Below are 23,101 nucleotides of genomic sequence, written 5' to 3' on the forward strand. Positions count from 1 at the left end.
CAACAATTGTTACATAGTAAATGCTGGAGATCTAACATGGAGATGAAGCGGAGTGGCCTCACGGAGTCGGTTTGTTCCTCAGATCCTCTTGCTCGCTGCTCTGCATCTAGTTATTACTGTAATGCAGACCATTTACACTAGGTCATCCACAATGCCTACAGGGCATCCACAATACCCAGAGAATTCTCCACTTGCAAATAAGATCATGCATTCTCAAACTCAAAGAGAATAGGGTCTGTGCAAGGTAATGGGAACCTTGCATGTGCGTGTGTGTGTGTGTGTGTGTGTGTGTGTGTGTGTGTGCGTGTCTGTGTGCAAATGCATTCCATATTTACATTTCTTTTTCTCTCTCTCTCTCTTGTGCAGGCACACACACACACACACACACACACACACACACACACACACACACACACAATGTGTTATTCGTGCACAGTTTGCACACTCAGAAAATGTGCATATTTATCTTCGAAGAAATATCAATGTAATATTACTGATGCAACTTCATACAATCATGCCATATTAGTCATAAGTCATAACCATGATGATGTAGATATCAGTAGTGAGTTACTGAAATTCATTGTGTATTTATGAACTTGAGGGGGGGGAGGCAAATTCAGACCAAGTCTCTCAGTGATTCAAAGTTGACTGGCAAAAGCTGATCAGTGTTGTAAATCAGTATGGCCTTGACTGTTTGGTTTTGTGGAAAGAGACCCAAAGAGAGTTCAAAGAGTGAGTTTATGATTGAAGGCAAAAGTGATGAAGCTATTAGTGCACTGCCATTACTGACATATAAGTAAGTTTTAAAGATCTGAAGTAGATCAAATGTGGCAAAGAACAAGGTCATTTTGATGAATATGCCTCAAGTCTCTTCGATTGAATTATCTTCATTTATTTATGTATTTATTTATTTATTTATTTGGGTTGTACGCACAATAACTCGCACAGAAGACCAAATCAAGTGAGGCCAACTTATGGCTGTATTATGTAAAGCTCATACAAATAAGGACAGGTGATGGTGATGATCCTTGTTATGCTCGCTCAGTACTGCTAAACCCGGCACGTCCCTGAGCTGGCTTGTTTTTGTTTGGTCGCCTACATTTCTGACCGGAATGGTTTAAGGCGATCGTTAGAGCATTTAAACTCATCACGTTTTACAGGCTAACAGGCATCACTTGGGCAGACGGCCACCGCGGAAGAGGCTGGGGAGGGACCCGTAAAGGCGAAGGCGAGAGAGTGTGTAAGGGGTGTGTGTGTGTGTGTTGGGGGGGGTTAGCTAATTTGCACACAGTGATATTCACGCTTGACAACTGGAGGAAAACAAATGAGCCTGGGGAAGGCTGAGCAGCACACTTCCCGCCCCGCCTGATTTGCCGCCAGGGCCCGCTGCCCGCGCCACGGCCGAGCCTTCCCATCATGCCGAGCGACTGGGGCCCCTTAAATTGTGAAGACGAGGGGAACTGACACCCATAAGCTGCGTGTCACTGTAATCGGAGCTAAATGAAGGTGTGTGTAAGCGTGTGTGTGTGTGTGTGTGTGTGAGAGAGAGAGAGAGAGTGTGTGTGTGATTCGCACCTGTGAGGAATTGAGAGAGTGCGTGAGGGGATGTGACCACGCCACCCTGTCAGTGTCGTGTCAACACCGCTCCTCACAGCGGACCCAGTCATTATGAATAATGGTACAAATCATTAGAATGTCAATGACGATAATGACCGTGATGATTCCAAGGGGTGGCGCGGAGAGGAGGAGGGGAGCGGAGGAGAGGAGAGAGGGAAGACGGAGGAGGACTATGAAAATGGGTACCTCGCTGAGCAGGGATGGCAACAATGACCAGGGCCGTGACAAAGGTAATGATGGTGACGGTGATTAGCATTGCCGGGGATGTGTGTCTATCTCTGGACATGGAGGACTGTCAAGCCAGCGAGATGAGCTCTCCAGTGTGCCTCTGCAGAGAGACCCAGGATGTATGCAAAGCAGTAAAGCAAAACAACAGCGGGTTCACATAGAATCACTTGCACTACTGCACACATACACACACACACACACACACACACACATATATACATAATCTCTCTTTCACACACTCTCCCGCAGGCATACACATACACACCGACGCATAGAGTACACACATCTTGTTATCACATGTGATCATACCACTCCAGAGCAATCCCCTCTCTCCCCTCTCTCCAGGACTTTAGGCTCTTGTTCGCCAGCCATGTTTAATGTCAGAAGAAAAGCCAGTTATCTGATCACAGAAATTAATCCAGTGAGCTTTATAAACATTTCTCTCTCACACACACACACACACACACACACACACACACACACATACACATACACACAATCACACTCTCTCTCACACACACACACACACACACACTCATACTCTCTCTCACACACTCACACACACACACACACACACACACACACACACACTCACACACACCTTTCTAGGTTCTTTCAGTGGCTCCCTTTCACTGTCACCCCGGCCTAATTAGACGTATCTGCGATGAGATTCAGGTTGAATAGAATATTATCTTTAATAAAAATGAGATTTACCAAAACGGCTGCCTGCAGTGAAATTAATCGAGTCCTTCGGTTCAGCCATGACTGCTCTCAATAAAGGAGGCGACATAGACGAGGAGGCTGAGAACTTAATATCGGAGTTAAATCCATTGCTTACTGTTGTTTCTGCGCCAATATTACATTCTCGTTTTATTCGTGCAAAATAATAAATGTGGTTTTGTGGCAAAAATTTGAATATTGAAGCTGTAATAAAAAAGATGGATTGGGCAGCAAGACACTGCTCGCTGTCCTTTTGTCTGGGTTTTGCAATTAACTGGACTGGGTGAGTGACTTGGGACGTGCTTTTAACACAGGCTTATATCCCAGACAGAAAGTCAATGTGGATTTTAAAAGGTCTCCATTCTAAACCATATTAGGATGGGATGCATATGACAAGATATTTCCTTTGCATATTGCATTAGATGCCAACCATTTTTTTCTGTTAAAGTAATTTTCTGGGAGTGTTCCAAAATGTCAAAAATCCAAACACCCCAGGCGCCAAAGAAGAGGTGTACTTCTAAAACGCAATGTGCTGAGACAAAGTGACATTGGAAAATGTTTTTCTGTTGTGTTTGTTGTTGTTTGTTTAACCTTGGGTGAGTTAGAAAAGTGAACACCCTCCACTACAGGTGGGTAATGTAGAAAGTTGGTGTCACACAGCGAATAAAGTACAATAAACTACAACACAGTGTGTGTATGTGTGTGTGTGTGAGAGAGAGAGGGAGTGTGTGTGTGTGGTGTGCGTGTATGTGTATGTGTGTGTTTGGATATATTTACATGTGTCTCCTACTTGTGTTGAGTGCATGTGACAGCACTCAGCATCGCTAGCGCCCTCCGCTCTGCGGGCATCTGCTGGGGTCTTCAGCGGCCCTCTGCTGTGCCTAATATGGACCAGAAGGCCTGACTTCCTCTCTCCTACCGAGACAGCCACTGTCATTAGGAAGAGCTGACAGCCCCACGGCAAACCCTCCCGAGGTCCCGTCCACAGAACGGCGAGATCTGATACCGCCGCTCTCTTCCGTCTCCTCGGTGTGCGGCGTGTACCCGGCACACAGCTGGGAGTGAGGCAAGGACGACAGCAGGTAACATGGCATGTCCTAAAACCTTGACTCCTGGGAGGGTTTTTTTTTTTCTTTTTCGGGGGGCTAAATGCCATCCCTCTTCCTTCGCGTCTCTCTTTCTCTCGTGGTGTGTGTGTGTGTGTGTGTGTGTGTAGGTGTGTGATTGAGTGTGCCCTCTGTGCTCCTTTGAGACATCCATCAGAAGCGGAAGGTGGTGAAACGGAGACAAGGTGGAGCCGGGAAACAGCACCTTTTTTTGTTTTGCGATTTCTTCGCACCTCTCCTGTTCTGTCACCTGTCTGGAGTCGTGTGGGAAGAGGGGAGCAAGTGAGACAGAGAGCAGAGAGGGGGGGGGGGGCCGGTAGTGCTCAGCTCCCATGCGCGGGCTATATCTACCTGTGCTTGACCCCCCCACACACACTCACCATCCACCCTCAAACACCGCCCATCCACCACCACCACCATCACCAGCGCCGCCGCCGCCGCTACCGCACACCTCGCAAAGCTCGCCGCTGGCGTCGCCATGACAACACAGCGAAATGAGCCAACAGGCCCTGTCACAGCTGCCACCGTCGGAGTTCCACCCTTTAAATTAGAATTATTATTCACATTTTCTGGACATGATTTGAGCGTCGCTGATTTGAGCGTGTCAACCCGCACACACGCACGCACACACACACACACACACACACACACACACACACTCTCTCTCGCTCATTTTACCGCATCGCCGTAGATGAGGACCCTCCGGTGAAACAGTCGGAGGCAGCCCGAGTCCTGGGGCTTTGACAAGACATGATTTTCCTCCCTATTTAGCACAAGCCATTATTACTGATATTCTCGCATGCCTGTGATGATGACTCCCTCAGTACTTTATAGATATATTTATCTGGGGATAATTGGCCATTAAATCCATACCTGACAACTGTGAAAATGCCAGCCCGTGAGTAATCGCACTGCCAGGGAAATGACAGAGGCTGGCAGCGGCGCGGACCGCTGGAGGTTGCGTCGGGATTGGACGGCTCTCAAATCACGCGAGCAGGGGGGCTCGCTGTGTTAAAATGAAGAGACAATTCCAATTCTGCTTCCTCGCACGGTGACGTGTTTATGCTTTTCAGCTTCGGAGCGGGAAGACGAACCGTGATACAGATAAGCACGTAGTCGTTGCTCTCTCTTTTTTTTTTGCCTCTGTGCGAGATGAAAAGCAGCTCACCCAAGCATGATGGCTATATCCCTGGAATCTGAACTTTGATAGCTTCATAGGAATATGCTATACTCGGCTGCCGCGTCGGTATTTGAGCCTCTCTGTAAATTTCTGTAAAATTAGCTTAGTGTCTGTTCAACTTAAGTTGATCCTTATCGGGAGTTCAAAGTCTTGGAGCTTACCAAGCGTTCAAGGCCTCGCAAAACCTCAGCCAAGGCATGTCAAAAGACGAGCATTTTGAAATAAATTTCTGTCCTTTGCTCTGTCCAAATGCCTTGGCGATCGCTCAAGCCACTAATGCAAATCAGACAGCGCAGATAACTGTAATTATGCGCAAAAAAAGATGGAAAGAAAAATAGGACTTGGATATTGTTTCAAATATGAGCCATTGTTTGCCCCCTGGGTGAAAATTTTCCTTTATCAGTATTTTTTTTTCTCTCCCTCCACACAAATTTAGACCAGATTTTTGATTTCAGCAGTAGTTAAATGAGAATGAGAGGTGGGCGAGGACAAAGAAAGAGAGAGAGAGAAAAGAGAGAGAGAGAGAAGAGAGGAAGAGAGAGAGAAGAGAGATTGGATTGGATCGGGACACAGAGACCCTCTTTGATTTATATGCCGAGAGAGGAGCGGCAGGGGTGGTGTTGTCACAACTGACATTCTGGAGGGCGTAAATTATTTATTTATTTACATATTTATTTGCGTAAAACCTGGAGGAAAGGGGGGGTTGTTGCTGCAATTAATCGCCACCGGGACCAGACAAGTTCTTCCCTGAGGCTGTTTGAAAAAAAGATCCCCTTGTCTCCCACCCATGGCTGTGTGTACACGCACACACACACACACACACACACACACACACACACACACACACACACACACCTACACACACAAATACACACTGTAACTGAGCAAGCCGCCGCTGATACTGCCAGGCCTTCACGCCAGAGTGACCTGAGCACATTGGTGGCCTTAAAGTCACTTTCCCCATGACAAAGTGCACAAGCACACTTTAAAAAGAAACCCTCCAAAGGCCAGGCTCTTGTCCAGGCCCTTGTGTTGTGTCTTTGTACCACATTGTTCGCTGGGTGGTCTGCAGGGTTTCTCTGACTTTGTTTGGAGAGCCTCTCCTGTTCATGACATTGGTCACGGAATGGACTGCACTTAATAATGCAGGTGTGATTCACGGAAAATATGTCGGTAGCCCGCTTTGGGGATAAAATAGCAGAGGGAGAGAGGGGGGAAAAAAACTTCTGATGATAAATGATCAATAAGAAATAAGGGAGCTACATTTGAAAGCTACAGCCTCTGATGTTTATTAATTCAAAACTGTGTTTTTTTGTTCTCACAACCTGTGTGTAATAAAAAATTCTAATGTTGTCCTGAGTGCAGTTTCATGTTGGAGCAGTAATGGGGCCTGAGATATATATACGCAGAGGTGAGTAAAGAGATGCATCAACTATTCACACTAAGGTGAGATTTCTGACTGCATGTTTGCTTCATCCAACCAGATAGCAACAGTCATGCAGACCCACTCTGCATTTTAACAGTTTGTAGAAGGAACGCTTGTTTGTCTCCATATATAGAGGCTAAAAAAAAAAGTTCTTTCTTTATTATTGTCGGTTCCTCTCTCTCTCTGGAGAGTTCTTCTCCGTGCACGAACAACATTATCTCCCCATCGTCCCTTTTGATGACCTACATTACATTCTCTTAGCATGGGGAAACATGGGGTTTACATGTTTGGCATGCATAAACTCCAGTGTAAATGACTACAACAAAATGGAAGGGAGGATGTTGTGCGGAGGTGAAATAAAAAAGCGTGCTGCGGTGAAGGACACGCGACTAATACCCGGTGCTGCCTAAACAGCGCGCCGCGCCATTGATGTTATGTTTGTGCTCGGGTGTAGCGTGCATGCATAATGCTTCTCTTCCGTACACACATGAAACGTCGAGAGACGCTCCACGGGGAGTTTTTTTTTTCCCTTAACACTAGTCACGTTTCCCCTCCCTTTTCACGATAGCGCGGCGCCATTTAATCACAGTCCGAGAGCACAACACAAACATATGAGTGTATGTCATAACAGCCGCTTTTGATCTCCGTGGCCAGGCCTGTGCCATGTAGATTTGTGACAGAAGATGATTTTCAAAATGAGCATCGTGTCTGTGCGCGTGGGGGCCGTTTGATGTTCTGAACGCACAAGCAGGTGCCCCCTTCCACTGATTCGCCAAACGGCACTGGTACCTAACACAAAAGATCCACTTTCAGAACATATCTGAGGCCTTTTTTTTGAACGGCTTTACAGTTCAAATGGTACAGGCAGGGTCTCTATGAAATCCTCATCACACAGGAGTTCAGGAGACGGATGCCTACGTGTGCTGCATACTCAGGACTTCTGTGATGAAACATGCTACGCTAGTGTAAACCATCATGTGAATGTCCGTTAGGGTTTTTTTTTCCATCAGACTGAAATACTTCTCGTTTGGAGACATGTGAAGGCTTTAAGCCCCTTGCGTTCCCTTCCCCAAAAACTAAAAGTTTGCTGTTATCCCTACGCGTGTGCGCCTAAATGAAAAGAGCCCGTTAAGCCCCATTACGAGTTTCTACGCCGGGACGATCTCATTGGAAGTGCTGGATGAAAATTGCCCGGATTAATGTGTTAATCCACCTCTTTAAAATGCTAATGTCCATTTTATGCACATTAAATCTCAGTGTGCTTTTTCTTTGATGCGTGCAATTTCTATCAATTAAATACAGAGCACTGAAATAGGCAGAAGGGAAGATTAGTTCTCTCGCTTGGAGCGTGAATTTCCTCTCTCTTTTCCCTCTCTCTCTCTCTGCTGCCATATTTACACTGACTGAAGCATGAGGGGGAGGACAACTTGGGCTTTGGATGGTTACACTGACGGCATTCATACAGTGCTGCTGACAGATCTGAGATCAGTGAGACAAAGACCTATAAGAGCATGACGTACGGCACACTGATTTCTGTGTTCTCTCTCTCTCTCTCTCTCTCTCTCTCTCTCTCTCTCTCTCTCCCCCTCTCTCTCTCGTTGTTCCCAGTCCATGCACCTAGTACAGTGGAGTACAGTGTGGTTACCAGCGCACAGTGCAGAGTGGCGATAGATGACGAAAGCCCCATGATGTGCTCCAACTCTTTACATGTGCCATGCACCGTCACAGGCTCAGACACAAACATTTACAAAAGGAAATAATATATCCCCTCCACCCTCGTCTCCACCCTCGCCCACACCCACACACGCCCACGCCAACACCCCCATCCTGCCTTCTCCTTTCTGAAAATACATTTCCAGAATATGCCTGTCCTCTGTGGTTTGTGACAGTAACTCACTGATATTGATAATAATGTAGCCCCGGTTCACAAATGAGTGGGTCGTTTCATGTGTCTGACTGGCTGGCTTGGAGATGGAATAAGCATTTAGATAGAAATGGATGGTGTGGTGGGCCCTGTGGTGCCGTCTCCCCAGCGCACATACACACACACACACACACAGACACACACACACACACTGATGGAGTGATGGCGGTGCAACGGCCTAGGGGAAGTTTAGGCAACGCTCTTAAGACCAAGAGTGACACGGACTGTCCAATCAGAGAGTGCAGTGCGGCTGGCCATAAAGTGCTTCCAGATTTGTCACACACACACACACACATACACACACACACGTACAGTATATACACACACACAAGCACACAGCCACGCACCCACAGATATAGTCACACACAGGCTTATTGTTCACAGTTAAAATGATTCCAGTAAACTCACATTTATCATGTGAGGTCTATTTTGAGGTAGAACATTGAGAATGATTTATTGAGGACTCTGCTCTGCGTTATTTTCTTGCGTACTTTTTCCTAGCTGCTTCACCCCTCTCTCATCCCCCTTTCTCTTTCTCGCTTGCTGTCTCACACATACTCATCAACATCACAAACATGTTGTATTGCTCACTTAAGTCCTACAAATGTATTTAATTTTCTTTTGTCTTTGATATCAATGCATCGAATCTGTGCTCATGATGTAACCAAAGTGGGAGATAAAGACTAGTGAGACAGAAATGTAAGTCTCCTCAATCTTTCAGATAAATCTGATCTAAACAAGATATGATGGATCTTTTTCAAATAAAATAAAAAATTGGTATGTTGGCAAAAGTAAAAAGGACTGCTACACATCTAGAGAGAAGAGAAATCATTCATTCTTAACATTGAGTCAATTCTGTCTTCCACACAAACAAGATAAAATATGGTAACTACAATAACAACACAAAACAAACATTATGTATTTTCCTCTGCCAGATTACAGTGGAAGACATCAATGAAGCTGCACGTAAATAACTTTCAAAATCTGAAATTATACACAGTCAGCTGTCTGAATCAGTCAGGAAACAGGAAAATGTCCACTTTAACTGGTTCTGTTTCTGTGGTCTGTTGTATCATACCTACAGTATGACACTAGACCATCGTCCACAGTCACTGTGTGGTCATCTCCTCTAACGGACAAACATCCCATCCCATGAAGCGTCAGCATATGCGTGCTACTCAGTGGGACGAGTAATTTATTAAAATCAGCCTAATTTTCCATGATCTATTAAATATTTGCCTCAGTAATCATGGGCCATTTCATTTTAGCGCGTTAGCTGCCCACTACTTTGTGTGATCAGAGTTCTGGAAAATGAGGCTTGTGCTCATATTAGCCGGCGTTGGGAGTCTGCTAATGGCCACGAGATGGAATAGATTACCAGACAATTCATTACGGGTCGGCAACAAAACGGCGCGAGCGCGGGGGCGTTTTTTGCGTGCGCACGGTCAAAGCCATCTGTGCCTCCTCTCTCCTTCTATCCGCTCCCACCCACCCGCGTCCAATCTCGGGGAAAAAGGGGGCTCTAAAAATGTCTGCCATCGTGCAATATTTATGCGCTGATGTATGAAGCGGCAGGATAAGAGCCACTTTGCATAAGAGGTGCGAGGGGAGCCAGTGGACACACGAGGAGGGTGTTGACACTAAGTGGACACTCCAGACATGGAGGAGAGACACGGACATCTCTTAAACTCTTTACTCTTAGACTTTAATAATGACTGGACCTTTCTACTTTTATAGCTGCGGAATACACGGGGAGACTCTGTGTTTTGAACTACGAGTGTAACTTGGGGGCCATGCTGTGTGCGCATCTCCACTGCAGCCTCTCAAACTGACTTTTGTGTCATTCTGGGTTCTTCTTTTTTTAGTGCCGGAGTGCCTTGGCCAATCAAGCAACCGCAGGTTTTTCAAAAAAAGGGTCGTTTACTGTGGCATTGAGACGTGCGTGGGCTCTCCACACATCCAAGTGTCGCTTAAGCGAGCAGTCCGATTTGATCTCTAATGTTGCTGGATGGGACGCCATGTAATATTCATGTTCAAAGCTCTCTTTGGTTTTGGGCTAGCCTTTATCCTCATTAAGCGGTCTTATGGAGGGTGACAGTAATCAAGACCAGCCCTGTAAACCAGGGAGGCTGTGCCATCAGGAAAAGGCCCTGTCAGCGCGAGGGCTCTTCTTCGACTCCCAAACCTGACTTGATGCCCACCCGCTGCTGCCTAAAGCGGCCTGCTTCATGCACTATTAGAGGTCAGGGTCCAGACAGATCAGTCTTAAAATATGTGTGTGCGTGTGTGTGTGTGTGTGTGTGTGTGTGTGTGTGTGTATACAGTCCCTGTCATGGTGTTTACTTCTCACATAGCTCAGACCCCTCATTATGTAATGTTGAAATGCCAAAGCCAAAGAACAAACGCACACACACAAAAAAATGGCGAAGAGAAAGATTGTCATGTTGTCATTCTGCTCGTGTTGTGTTGAGGCAAAAATTAGCTGCCTCACGCTGCCGAGACACACGGACAACACGCAGCCGAGTCGACTCCCGGCGCTTCGGTGTAATTATATAATTTGTAGTTGCTCTTTTCTCGCAAACAGGATGTCCCCAAAAACCTACAGAGGACTTGGGGTTTAAAAAAAAAAAAAAAAAAAAACGTTCCAAAGCGACGTCCCCTCTGGCAGCAGCGTGACAGGCCCTGATGGGGTTGGACAGTTCCAAGCCGGTGTGGTTATCTAATGCTCGGGCCATTTCTCCCTTCCTCTCTGTTTGGGAGCTGCCTTGCAGCATGGAGGCTTTTGCTTTCCTTGGTGCAGTGCCACTAGTGTATGAGGCAGCCTTTGCCCTCTCTCTCAGAAAACATGTTAAAGCCTGCACACTTTGATTGCCGCACTGGTGCCAACCTCAGCTTGACTCCGCATTTTCTACCTCCTACTACCACCGTCCCCTAACCCCCCTTTCAACCTCAGCAGCACTTTTGCTTTGAGTCTGGCAATGGATTTATGATGGAATTCATGGGTGTTGTCAAGACCAACAAATATGCACAGTGCGTGATCAGTAATGGCAGTCAGATGCAGTGTGGAATCTAGACGTGGTAGTTTAGTGGCCATGTTAAAGATCCCTCTCATCCCTTACTGGAAAGGTCTTTATGAGTGTTTGTGTGTGTGTGTGTGTGTGTGTGTGTGTGTGTGGGTGTGTGTGTGTGTGTGTTGGTGTGTGTGTGTGTGGGTGTCTGTGTCTGTGTGTCTGTGTCTGTGTGTGTCTGTGTTTGTGTGTTTGTGTGTATGTGTGTGTGTGTGTGTGTGTTTGTGTGAAGGAGCATGATCTGTAGCCTCACTGTGATCCATCTATTGCAGCATCCAGGGACATCATGTGGCAAAATGTCCTTTTTGTCATCGTGTGGCAGCGACATACGGTGACAGATGTGAATGTGTCACTCAAATCTTCCAGTCCCAATGTTAAAACATAACAAGCTCTCCACCTTTCAAACACACAGAGACACAAATGAGTACTGAGAGTTCTATAACAAATAAGTTGAAGTCAACCCAATTATTTGGTATTAAACAGATGTGCAGAACAATAAAGCTTTTCTTATAACACAAGCTGACTATTGTTTGAGATTAGTAGACTAGTCCAGAGATTTGCATTTTGAATCCAACCAAGTCTGACATCTCTTGTCAGAGACAATGTCGGATTGAATGGCTGCGAGGGTGTGCTGAAATCGAAGACGCTCCACAACAAGAATCTGAGTCTCATCTCCTCTGTCGTCTGAGGTGATGCTCACGCGGGCAGCAGCCGAAACGGAACCGGGCCGCATCTGGTCCGGGGCCCGCGGCTGTCGGAGACGTCCAAAACCCCGACCATTTGGCGGCGTTCGGGTTTCCTTCCCCCTCGGTCCCTTTGGCGCCTTTGTGTTCCAAAATGATGATCTGCCATTAATATTCACACCGAGCCGGACCATCAGGTGTGTGTGTGTGTGTGGGAGCGGAGCGCACACGAGACAAGGCGACATCAATACTCTACAAGGTTTCATTTGCGGCCTAACAAGAACAACTGTACCTCTTTTCATTCAACACTCTCCGGCTTCCCTTTGTGCGCTGAATAATGAAAAGCAATTATGTGTCTGTACAAAGCCCAGTGGTAGCGTGTTTTGTTTTGTGTGTGTGTTTTTTTTTTTTGTTTTGTTTTTTTTTTCCGGCCTGACAAGCCAAGGAAAATACATGGCTCAAGATGAGTCATTTTTATTTTACAGGTCCTCTGAGCCACGGCTGGGACCGGTGCTGTGCAGATCCTTTCGTTACACACACACACACGCTCCGTCCTTTGCTGTGATTATTTCCATCTAAATGAATTAGGAAGCGGGTATCTGAGCAGGGATGGAACAGAGGTGGTGGAGGCGGCAGACAATCCCGCTCAGGAACAAAAAGAGAGAGCGAGAGAGAGAGAGAGAGAGAGAGAGAGAGAGAAAGGGAAAAAACCTGAAGGAAATAAGAGCGGGCAGCTCAGATTGTATCTCCTGATTAATTATTCAGAATGGAGCTTCTCTATCCAATGACCCCAGTAAAGAAGCACAAATAATTTAGCAAGCTGCCAGAGCGGCGTTTGCTGCGCGCACGTGAAGCACGGGTCCCTCAGTCAGGGATTAGAGACAAGTGAACCTCCATAGGTCGATTGGGGGGTGTAGATGGGGGTGGGTGGCAAAAGTGGGATGGACGGGTGGTGGTGGTGGTGGTGGTGGTAGGAGAGGATCTTATGCATATTCAGAAGGAATATCACCTGACGGGCATACTGTTTCCCTCCACACCTGATGTCCCAGACACAGAGCCAGGGGACAGGGGTTAAACTGAGGGTTCTGATTAGCTTAGGTGTTTTGGAAACAAGAACAACAAGGAAATCTCTCTCTCTTTCTCTCTCTCTCTCATTCTTTCTCTCTCTACCCAACGCCAAGAAAGCTGAGAGGCGCAGTATTTTGAGAGCAAAGCAAACATGACAACACAGAAAGCCTTTGTCCGAAGGTGTTGGGTGAGCAGTGGGACACTCAGGTGTCAGGCCGATGCAGCCGTCACCATCTGGACTGTCACTCTACCTCAGGTGGCGGTGAAAGAGCAGCCATAGGCTATTACGGCCGAGTCTCAGAAACGGGAGACAGGGAGCGCTCTAAGGACAGAGTCGAGAACCTCCGTCTAAGGTTCTCAGTGCGTCTGCCAACCAAGGGCGGCTAAGTTTGATGTTTCATGTATGCTGACACTAGCATACCTTTCCCAGAGTTCATTTCTCTTGTCCTCTCTGATAGTTGCCTGCTGGTTTGTCTCTAAAAAATGCCTGGGCCTGCAGTTTGCCAAGCAACAACTATTAATGAAAAAAATCTCTCAGAAAACAGACCTGCATTTGCACAGACTCTGTGTTGCCTCTAGATATCTTTTCTTTTTTTTTTTCCGCCAGCATCCTGGAGTGGTTAACATCAATACATGCAGCTGCCATGCCAACGGTCAGTCAGATGCCGCTCCGACCGCCGCCGAGTCCGGTCCGTTTATCAGCCAGTCCAGCTGGACTGGTCTGCCTATAAACTGAAAGCTCTTGGGGAAACTTAACAGGGACATTCTAATTAGTTGCAAAGTTTCTTTTCTTTATTAGCAAAGTATCTGTTGCTGTTCCCTGTCTCTGCCTTGCTGGCTGCAGGGTGGCAGCTGAGTCGAGCTGGCTGTGTTTGGAACTGTTCTTTCCACGCCGGGAAGAGGTGACATGACAATATCAAGAAACCATTTAGACCCCTTTAATTAGACTTCATTGCTGTTTTCTTACATTTTATTTTCCTGATCTGTCCTTTGGTGTTCAAGGGTGACTTGAACCAGGCAGTATAATTTTCACAGCCACTCAGAAAGTGCTATAATTCTACTGTATGCCCAAACACACACATAGGCTACACAGAGCGAGGGAGAGAGAGAGGAGAGAGAGAGAGGGAAGAGAGAAAGGGAAGAGAGAGAGGTGTTTGAGGGAGCACAGAGTGTTAGCCTTGATCTTGTTTGCAGCGATTGGGGCCTCGTAGACCTCACACTGGGCTGAGGGTGTAATTGCCCCTGGCAGACACAGCCCGTAACCGTGGCGATTTGGGAGGAGAGTGCCATGCCTTTGTTTGTGGCTGCCACCACATGTCGGCCTGTGTGGCACTGGCTTCGGGGAGATGATCGTTATAGAGCTGGTGCTGGCTTTTAAAATGGCTTTAATGGGAATGCCTTTCACAGGCGCTTGAGCAGGGAGGCTTGGGAAACCAGCATCTCAGGAGTGAGGTTCAGGGGCTCGGGCCAAAAAACAGGCAGTCTCCCTCCTCCAATGGTGGAGAAAGCCTGCCACCTGCTGGTGTTAGAGGGAAACAGGCGGCGGAGGAGGTCTTCAGGCAGAATGTTACTGTTCGAATTTGAATTTCCATACAAAATCTGTTGGAATATACTGATCTCAATGAGAGAATCTAGAAGAATACTTTTAGTTCAACAGGTTTTCTTATCATTCAATATCACAAATAACAAATGACAGGAGGGTACTGGACAACAGGGAAGAATATGTAAGTGCTGCTCCACTGATCTTAAAAGATTATATTGGGCTGTATAGGCTATTAATACCTAGACATTGTGGTGTATACTTTTAAAAGGCTACTTTTCCTTTATTCAGATGTTAAGTGTTGCACTGAGACATTATTGGCTGTGACTGGCGTGTAAACAGTTGTAAAGTAATTACCAAAAAATTCCCTCTTCGCATGACCTTTGCGCGCACCTTGGGCTCTTGAACCCTCTTTCCTAATGAATGAATTAAGCAGCTGAACGTCTGCGAATGAAAGGCATTTGCACCCTAATATGTTTTCCTAAATCACACTTAAGAGTAACTATAAGTAGATGCCGTAGTCATGTTCCGCCTGCGGTAAGTGTCTGGTTTAATTTAATTCAATAATCCCGATAAATGAAATAAATCCCTTTTGGGACACCAATTTCTTGGTAAGTGAGATAATGTGAAATGAGGTTCGCAAAGAAAAAAATTAGGACATTATGGTTGATTGAGCTTTAACAAAAAGAAGAAATATTAACACTAAGATACTCTTTATGTTTATAATTTTACTTTAATGAATGTGCGCATCCATGTGGAAAACAATCAGGAGCAGAAATGGATGAAAATCGTCTAGGAGCTTACAGCCACTGTATGCAATTCATTCAAATCCAATGCAAATTGTTTCTCGAAACTTTTTATTCTATTTTGTGTCCTGGCTTATTTTTTAATGAAATAGCACAGAGATAATGAACGTACAGCAGTGTTAATAAAATTGGTGCTGGCATCCATATTCAGATTTTATACGTGAACTAATGTCTTTTGATTTAGAGGAAATTGAAAGCAGAGAACACTTTAGGGATCGCGTTTATGATTTGATGATCTGCAATACACTTATAAGCAATAAGCTTATCTTGAATAGGACACTGAGAGGGAAATAATTATCACCACTTTACACGTCTAGAACAATGGCGCATATTTTATAAGTTGAACCAAAGTATAGCAATAGGCTGCAGAAGAGTATCTAATAGGTTTATATATAGCATGTCAAAAATCAATACGTTGCTGTCACCGCCTGCGTGACGGCTATTAATAAGTGTACTGTATGGTCGTGGTTAAATAGGCTAGTCAGTCGCATCAAAATAAAGAACTGCATGTTGGAGACGCCACAAACAATTTTGTCTCCCCTGCGTAAACGCCATCAAATAAATTTCATTAATTCCAAATTACACCAACACACAGGATAGTGAGCCGTATTTTTGTGTGAAAGATCCACTGAACGGCGAATGGGGTGATAAATCAACGCTACCCATCGATGTTTGTATTTGATAGTATTAGAGCGCCCTCCACTGCCTCATACAAATAGCATATCTTTCCCATAAGTGCGTGTCCCTTTTCATTACTGCTAGTGGCAACATAGTGTAGGAGTGTGTGAATGAGATATGATTCAACACAACATCTACAAAGGAGTAGGCTAGGCTACGACTAGTATAGATATATTTACGTTGGCTGCATTGCACTCCAGCCAGCCTCTCCAACCGTCTAGCGAGGCGGCACTCCAGGCAAAGTAATATTATTGAAAGAGTTGTCCTTGAACATCTGTTGTTAAGCCAAATCTCAGAGGTAATCTCACTAATGGACTTCTAAGTTATCTACATACACACATAAATAAATATGTTTCCAAAGAGACGTGCGCATCGACTTGCCTGCTAATCAATTGCGAGGCTGCATCTGTTGATGAAGGTTTGGGAAGTGCACTGTAAGATATACGTGTAGATCGATGCTTGGCAGTGGAGCCATCAGAATACTGAACGACAGTCATGGCTCCGTCGGGACTCAGCAATCAGCCAGCCATGCCTACCTATTCACAGTCTACACGCATCCAACGCGGAGGAAATGCATGCATACAAACAAAAAACCTTTTAATAAGTTCGTCGTTCTCTGTTTTAGTTTTAATATGGTTGGTGGGTTATCTCCTCTTAACCTGTTGAGGAGTGAATTATTTTCCAAGTTCCTTCTAGAATTCAATGCAAACGATCTATAGTTTCAGTGTTCTGTATACTGTCTGTGGGGAAAATCTCGGAGGGTAATTGTCTCATCATAATGCGGAACTCTCAGTTCACCGAACATTCTAATCACATATTTGTGACCGTACCCCTCAACAGGTGCAAAGAGTGTCAGGAAAGTTTTACTGATGACAAGTGGATGCTAATTGGCTCCTATATAGGCCTGCTGTATGACTACTAGCCTACTACTAATATGCTTATACTAGAAATACTGGTAGTAGTAGCCTACTAATAATAACAATATAATACTACTAATAATAATAACAATAAAAAATATTTTAGGGACTTTTCCTGTTCGTAACCATTGAACTTACATCTCAGATATGCTTTCCTCTATACTGATTTTACCTCCAGTCTCAGGAATATCCAAAACATAATTAAGAAAAGAAAATCAACCCAGCTCTGCAATGTCACCACACCTGAAACTCGTGCCATATGTAATATTACTGACTTTATAACGTCCTTGAGGGATCAGTAAGCTTCAGGTTAAAGAAGGTCTTGCAAAGTCTGGTGTGTGTGTGTGTGTGTGTGTGTGTGTGTGTGTGTGTGTGTGTGTGTGTGTGTGTGCGTGTGCGTGTGCGCGTGCGCGAGTGTGTGTGTGTGTGTGTGTGTGTGTGTGTGTGTCTGTGTGCGTGTGCGTGTGTGCGTGTGCGTGTGCGAGTGTGTGTGTGTCTGTGTGTGTGTGTGTGTGTGTGTGTGTGTGTATAGCCTATACGCTTGTGTTCCACCTCTGTGGCACGCCAGATATCTGCATGCGGATGACAGACCATGTCTGGTTTTTGGGAATCACTCCTGCCGCTGCTGAGCAATATTCATAAATTTAATTTCCAATCCACTCTCCTTTTATTAGTTTGGGTGTTATTAAATGAGATTGCTTCATCTTAATATATTTCCAAGGCCAGGGAGATGTGGCTGGGAGCTGATATTCAAATCCAATAACATGGCCTGTACTTAGTGCATGCCACTAATAAATGCCAGCCTGTGATGCATATGCACACCTCACAGATCACTCCCAGCAGGCAATAATGCTCTCGGTGTCCTTCCGAGGGGCCGTGTGTGTGCTGCCCCCACACTCCCTGTCAACACACACCCTCTTCTCTCTCCGGGCCACCCCTCTGGAGCTGGAGCCACTCGCCAACACTGTCAGAGAGCACAGGTTATTAGACGGGGGCTTGTCTTTGATATTGGTTTAAGGTGTAGACAAGAGTATTTTTATGTAGCAAGGAGATGAGAATCTAATCTCTGCTACTGTTGCTTGCATATCATTCACGGAGCGGAGGGAGAGAAAGGGATAGAGAGAGAGAAATAGGGAAGGATGGGGAGAGAAAGAGAGAGAGAGAGAGAGTTATGAGTTAGAAACAGAGAGAGAGAGACATATGGTGACACTGTCCTAGTTCTAATCAGCGGCCTGCAACTGCAGTTCTTGAAAGTAACCCCTCAGACTAGGCATATAGAAGTCTCACTGCAGATATCAATTGCCTATTAATTAGGGCCAATACATGAATCCGTCTTTAATACTACAAACAGGCCGATTATTTAATTTCCCAAATGTACAGAGGGATTTTACTGACGTGCAGTATAGAGTGTGTGTACATAAGTGTGTGTGTGTGTGTGTGTGTGTGTGAGAGAGAGAGTGATGAGGAACAGAGAGATAGACTGAGCCCCTATGTAATGTGCAGCCTCCACTGGCAACCCCACCGGGTTACAGCTTTTTTACGCCACTATCCCCTGCTCTCTCTTTATCAGCATCAGCAGACAACTGCTCATGTAAAGGTTGGGGCTTAGGGAAGCTTATCCATTTCAGGGAGTGACCTTTACTTTTAATATGAATATGTCTATTTCATTATTCCTATATAGTGAAATCTATGCACGCCATCAGTGCGACGGATTTTCTTTTTCATTAGTGCCACGGAATGCCACCCAGTGTATGTAAGGGTTTCCGCCTCACCCGTCCAGATTACCGGCCCAAGTGCTTCCCCTCTAGCCTTGGCAGGGCACCGACAATGGGAATTAATATGCACACGGTGTCTTCTCCTCCCTCCTCTGGCTGGGCTTTTGCCGGGCAACTTTATCATGGGGAAGATTATTGAGAGCTTTGCCGGGAGCTTCTTCATCACGCTCACATCCGTGTCGGCCCAACACTTGTCACTGTCAATCACAAGGTGATAATACACAGATGATTCTCTCATTTGGTTTAATAAAATCTCCGGGCTTATTTGAACTGCAGTCATTACAGCAAATAATTGCTGCATTGAGGTGTTAGCCAGGCCGTAGCCTGGGGGATAAGACAAGACGATTGCTCTGTGCGGGACTTGGGTTGATGCTTTCTCTCTCTCTCTCTTTCTCTCTCCCTCTGTCTGCGTGTCTGTTCCCTGGTTGCTCATATTGGGAAAATGAATATTGCATTTGAATCCGGCTGCAGCTTTCCTTATTCAAACTAACGTGGTTATTAGTTATTATCTGGACACAGAGTCATCCGTTCTCACTGCTTTTCCTAACGCTCCGCTGACAGGGCAGACGTCACCTGGGGCCGCAAATTGCAATTTTTAACTGTCATTTAAACCAAATTGCAGATCTGGGCGAGTGGGCCATAAAGCCTCTGAGGAGATGGGAGTGACAGGAAGTATAAGCAGTAAACATATTTCATGCAATGTTCCGTGCAATTGGGGTGTCCTGAGCTGCATAACAAAATGAAAGTTCTGGCACCCTCTTGAATCAGTGGGAGAGACAGGGGTTTGAAAGAAACTCACTGAGATTCTGTGACAGTCATTACACTTTGGGGCAAAACCTAATAAACACACACTTGGTGTTTATTGGATGTACGTGTTTGGAGACGCCTACATGTTGGTTCACCCTCTCATTAAAAATGATTACTTAAGAGACAACATTATCCCAAAAGCTGCAGTATAAAAGATAATAGTTATCTTTATGCTGAAAATATACTATACTTTATATAACTATAAAGATATAGTTCACAGAGAAATAACTTTTCAAATGTTGAGGGGGTATGCCTGACCTGACACACTCACCATGTGGCAATAATCTTTTGCTATTATGCTTTCAGTGAATAAAATGATCAGGCCTCATGATGGGGAAAGGCCTAAACACAAACATTAAATTCACAAGAACTAATATCAAAGTCAATTGTCCTGGTTTCTTTTCCTATAATGGCTCATGATAACGCTTACTAATAACATCGGGACCTTTCGCTTGTTTTTGTTATGGACTAATTGTGGTCACAGACCTCACCTCTCCTAATGTGCTCTCTGTCTGGGCCAGATGGGGTGGAGGACATAAACATCGGGTGAGTTTCTGTGTCAGGCCATTTGCAAATGGCAGTTGAACTCAAACAGATATAAAGCCATTTGTGTTAATGGACTTTTTGATTTGTATATGCCATGGGAAGTCCATGACCTTGCATTGTTGACTGATCCATTAAGAAACTGGACGCTAATTAACTTTATCAATGAAGTGTAAAGGAAACAAAATAGAATCAGATAATGAAGCAATAATTAAGTCAATAATTAAGTTTCTTCTTTCAAACTTGGACAATGTCACTTCCCCCAATTAGGTTAATCAGTGGAGCATTAAATTAGATTTCTTTTCTTAAAATAACAATTAAGCAAAACTGTCAAGAGATCAATCAATTATCCTTCAGCAAAAAGCACTGAGCCATTGTGGAAATACAGAACAATACCTAGACAAACATAAATGTTTGTGAGACTCTAAAAAAAACCCCTCAGATGTCCTGGAAGTATAGCGGTCTAATACATCTAAACTCACAGGAGATAGAAAAGTAGTAGCTTTAGCCATTTTATCCTGAAGCAAGTAATGCATAGTTATCCCCTAATGAAGCACAGTGGTTTACCATGACTATTCAATATATCCACATACTGGCATGATCTTGATAGTGTAGATCTTGTATAGTTATTTCTCCCTAGTCTGTATATTGATGGTTATGCTCAAACTCTTTGGTCCATTATGCAAGCTATACCATTTTACACTGACCTTTAATTCGGTTTATTATTTTAAAGTCACTCTGGACAAAAAGTATGCGACAAGAATCATACCCATCTTCAGTAATGCATGATTAACTTAGAAAATTATCACTTTTCCCCCCTACAACAAATGACAATACTTGTCAGGTTTCATGGGAGTAATTCCTCTGAGAAATTGATGAGCCTCCCAGCATATAGTAGCCTAAGGGTTTTCAACCAGTGGTCCTCAAGGACATTGCTACTGGTTCCTAACCATGGATTCAGTAATGAAATTTCCAAGTGGGAATCAGTATCTGTTCAGTAGTGGTCCTGAGGCTGCTTCCTTAAGCCTACCCAACACTGACAAGACTTTGACAAGTTTTGGGAAACATTTTTTTTTTTAAAGACTGTAGTCTTAACTAATGTCCCTCATTCAAGCTTTACTCAAGACTATAATATTTCAAAAATCTTAACCAAAACTTGTCAGTCTGTCAGTGTAAGGTAGGAATGGTCCCTGGGTCACCGGACCCCAATCCTCACGGTCTATAGGTTTGACAGGCTATGAACAGTGACTTAAATAAAGACTAACAAGTTAATACAGTTTCAACTTTGTTTTATTTCGTGAGATTCAGTTTCACCTGTATTGTATTCTTTCATATAAAACATGTACTGAACAGACATTTCACACTACATAACTGAAAAATTACAAGTAGCCTGATTTAGATTTTTTTTAGATTTTATTTTCGACACTTCTCAGCATATACCACCAAAGAGCAGTTTAGATTATGCCAATTTTGTTTGCAACGTCCAACGCATCATAATCAGGTGCAAGACGAACGTATGCCTTCTTCTCCCCGTCGGGCCTGATGAGAGTGTTGACTTTGGCCACATCAATGTCGTACAGCTTCTTGACAGCGTGCTTGATCTGATGCTTGTTAGCCTTAACATCAACAATGAAGACCAGGGTGTTATTGTCCTCAATCTTCTTCATGGCAGACTCTGTGGTGAGTGGGAATTTGATGATGGCATAGTGATCCAACCTATGGGAAGACAAGAAATGTAGGAGGGGGGGAAAAAAAGAATCCATCATTCCTCAGCTAAATTGAAGATGCTTGCTGTTCCATTACCCTGTCAACTATTAGATACGATTTCAGCTGTTGCCAATATTGCTTAATTGGTCCACATTTTCTCTAAACACCAATGATGATCATGGTTAAAGTATGTTTACATTATCCATAACCCAAGACCAATTATATACACATGCCACAACAAATAAATATATGCCCCAACAACCAACCTCGTGGTATATTGGTGGGCATCCAACTCTTAACGAACAGTAGATGTTTCGCTAGTGCTACTTCAACAATATGTCAAGATCTTTGCTTCTGCCTTTAAAATCTCATGTTCCTTAACCAAATCGACGTCAACTTCCAAATCGGTATACCTGGTCACTCTGACTACTAAGGCAAGCTAGCTGTTAATTGATTAAGAAACGAGTTAGGTTATCGTTTCAGTCGTCAGTAACTAATGTTAACGCGAACATGGGCAACGCTGACAAGGAGGCCCATGAGCGCACATTTCACGTTAACATTTACGTTACAAGAGGCACCAGGTATAGGTAAACTTAAAAAAAAAAAAAAAAACAGGTTGATACTACGATTTACTCCAATAGATCGGCCAACAAGACATTTCCCATGTGTCTTCCACACGAATACCAGCCAACTACCGCTACCACCAAAGCTCACATTAGCATACTGGTAGGCCATTTTGCTAACCTCATGCAACATCATTTTAAGCCATCAAACGTGGCTAGCTTCAGCTAGCTAACGATACTGTCAAAGCATCTTTCACGCCCATAATACTAACGGGTGCAAAATAGGTGCATCAGTCGTTAAAAAGAGTGTAATCATCGCAGATCATACTTTGATCGCATGTAAACATCATTTGCACCAGAATAATAATCATGGGTGGCAACACTATCCACCATCTCACGATGGCTAACATTAGCCAGCGCACCGAGTCAGTCGACATTATCATGGGCTTACTTGTTGCGACGAGGCGCGCTCTTCCTGGGGTATTTGGGCTGCCTTTTCAGACGGAGGGTCTTTGGGCGACGGAAGGTTGGACTAGTCCTCATTTTCTTCTTCTTTTGGCTGTGTACTCCTTTGAGGACAGCCTTCTTGGCCTTCAAGGCCTTGGACTTAGCCTCGGTCTTCGCAGGCACAGCTTCTTTCTTCGCCTTCGGTGCCATGACGGAAAGGACACATGCGGGAATTGCGATCCCCTACATTCGAGTGAACAGCCAATAACACAAGACAATCAATGAGATACCGCCTTCG

The 23,101-nt window shown here is 44.7% G+C and overlaps 1 protein-coding gene and 1 non-coding gene across 2 annotated transcripts; both read right to left on the reverse strand.

Moving 5' to 3' along the window:
- Positions 1 to 21,358: 21,358 nt before the first annotated feature.
- rpl23a (ribosomal protein L23a) lies at positions 21,359 to 23,030 on the reverse strand. Its single transcript, XM_062548522.1, has 2 exons — positions 22,808 to 23,030; positions 21,359 to 21,802 (listed from the first exon to the last, which is right to left on the reverse strand). The coding sequence occupies exons 1-2, from the start codon at positions 23,011 to 23,013 to the stop codon at positions 21,541 to 21,543; spliced, it is 468 nt and encodes a 155-aa protein (XP_062404506.1). The 5' UTR covers positions 23,014 to 23,030; the 3' UTR covers positions 21,359 to 21,540.
- LOC134096405 (small nucleolar RNA Z17) lies at positions 22,641 to 22,713 on the reverse strand. The gene has a single exon (XR_009940860.1). It is a non-coding gene; the product is annotated as a small nucleolar RNA Z17 (small nucleolar RNA).
- Positions 23,031 to 23,101: the final 71 nt, after the last annotated feature.

The sequence above is a fragment of the Sardina pilchardus genome, chromosome 11, assembly GCF_963854185.1.
Source record: "Sardina pilchardus chromosome 11, fSarPil1.1, whole genome shotgun sequence".
NCBI lineage: Eukaryota > Metazoa > Chordata > Actinopteri > Clupeiformes > Clupeidae > Sardina > Sardina pilchardus.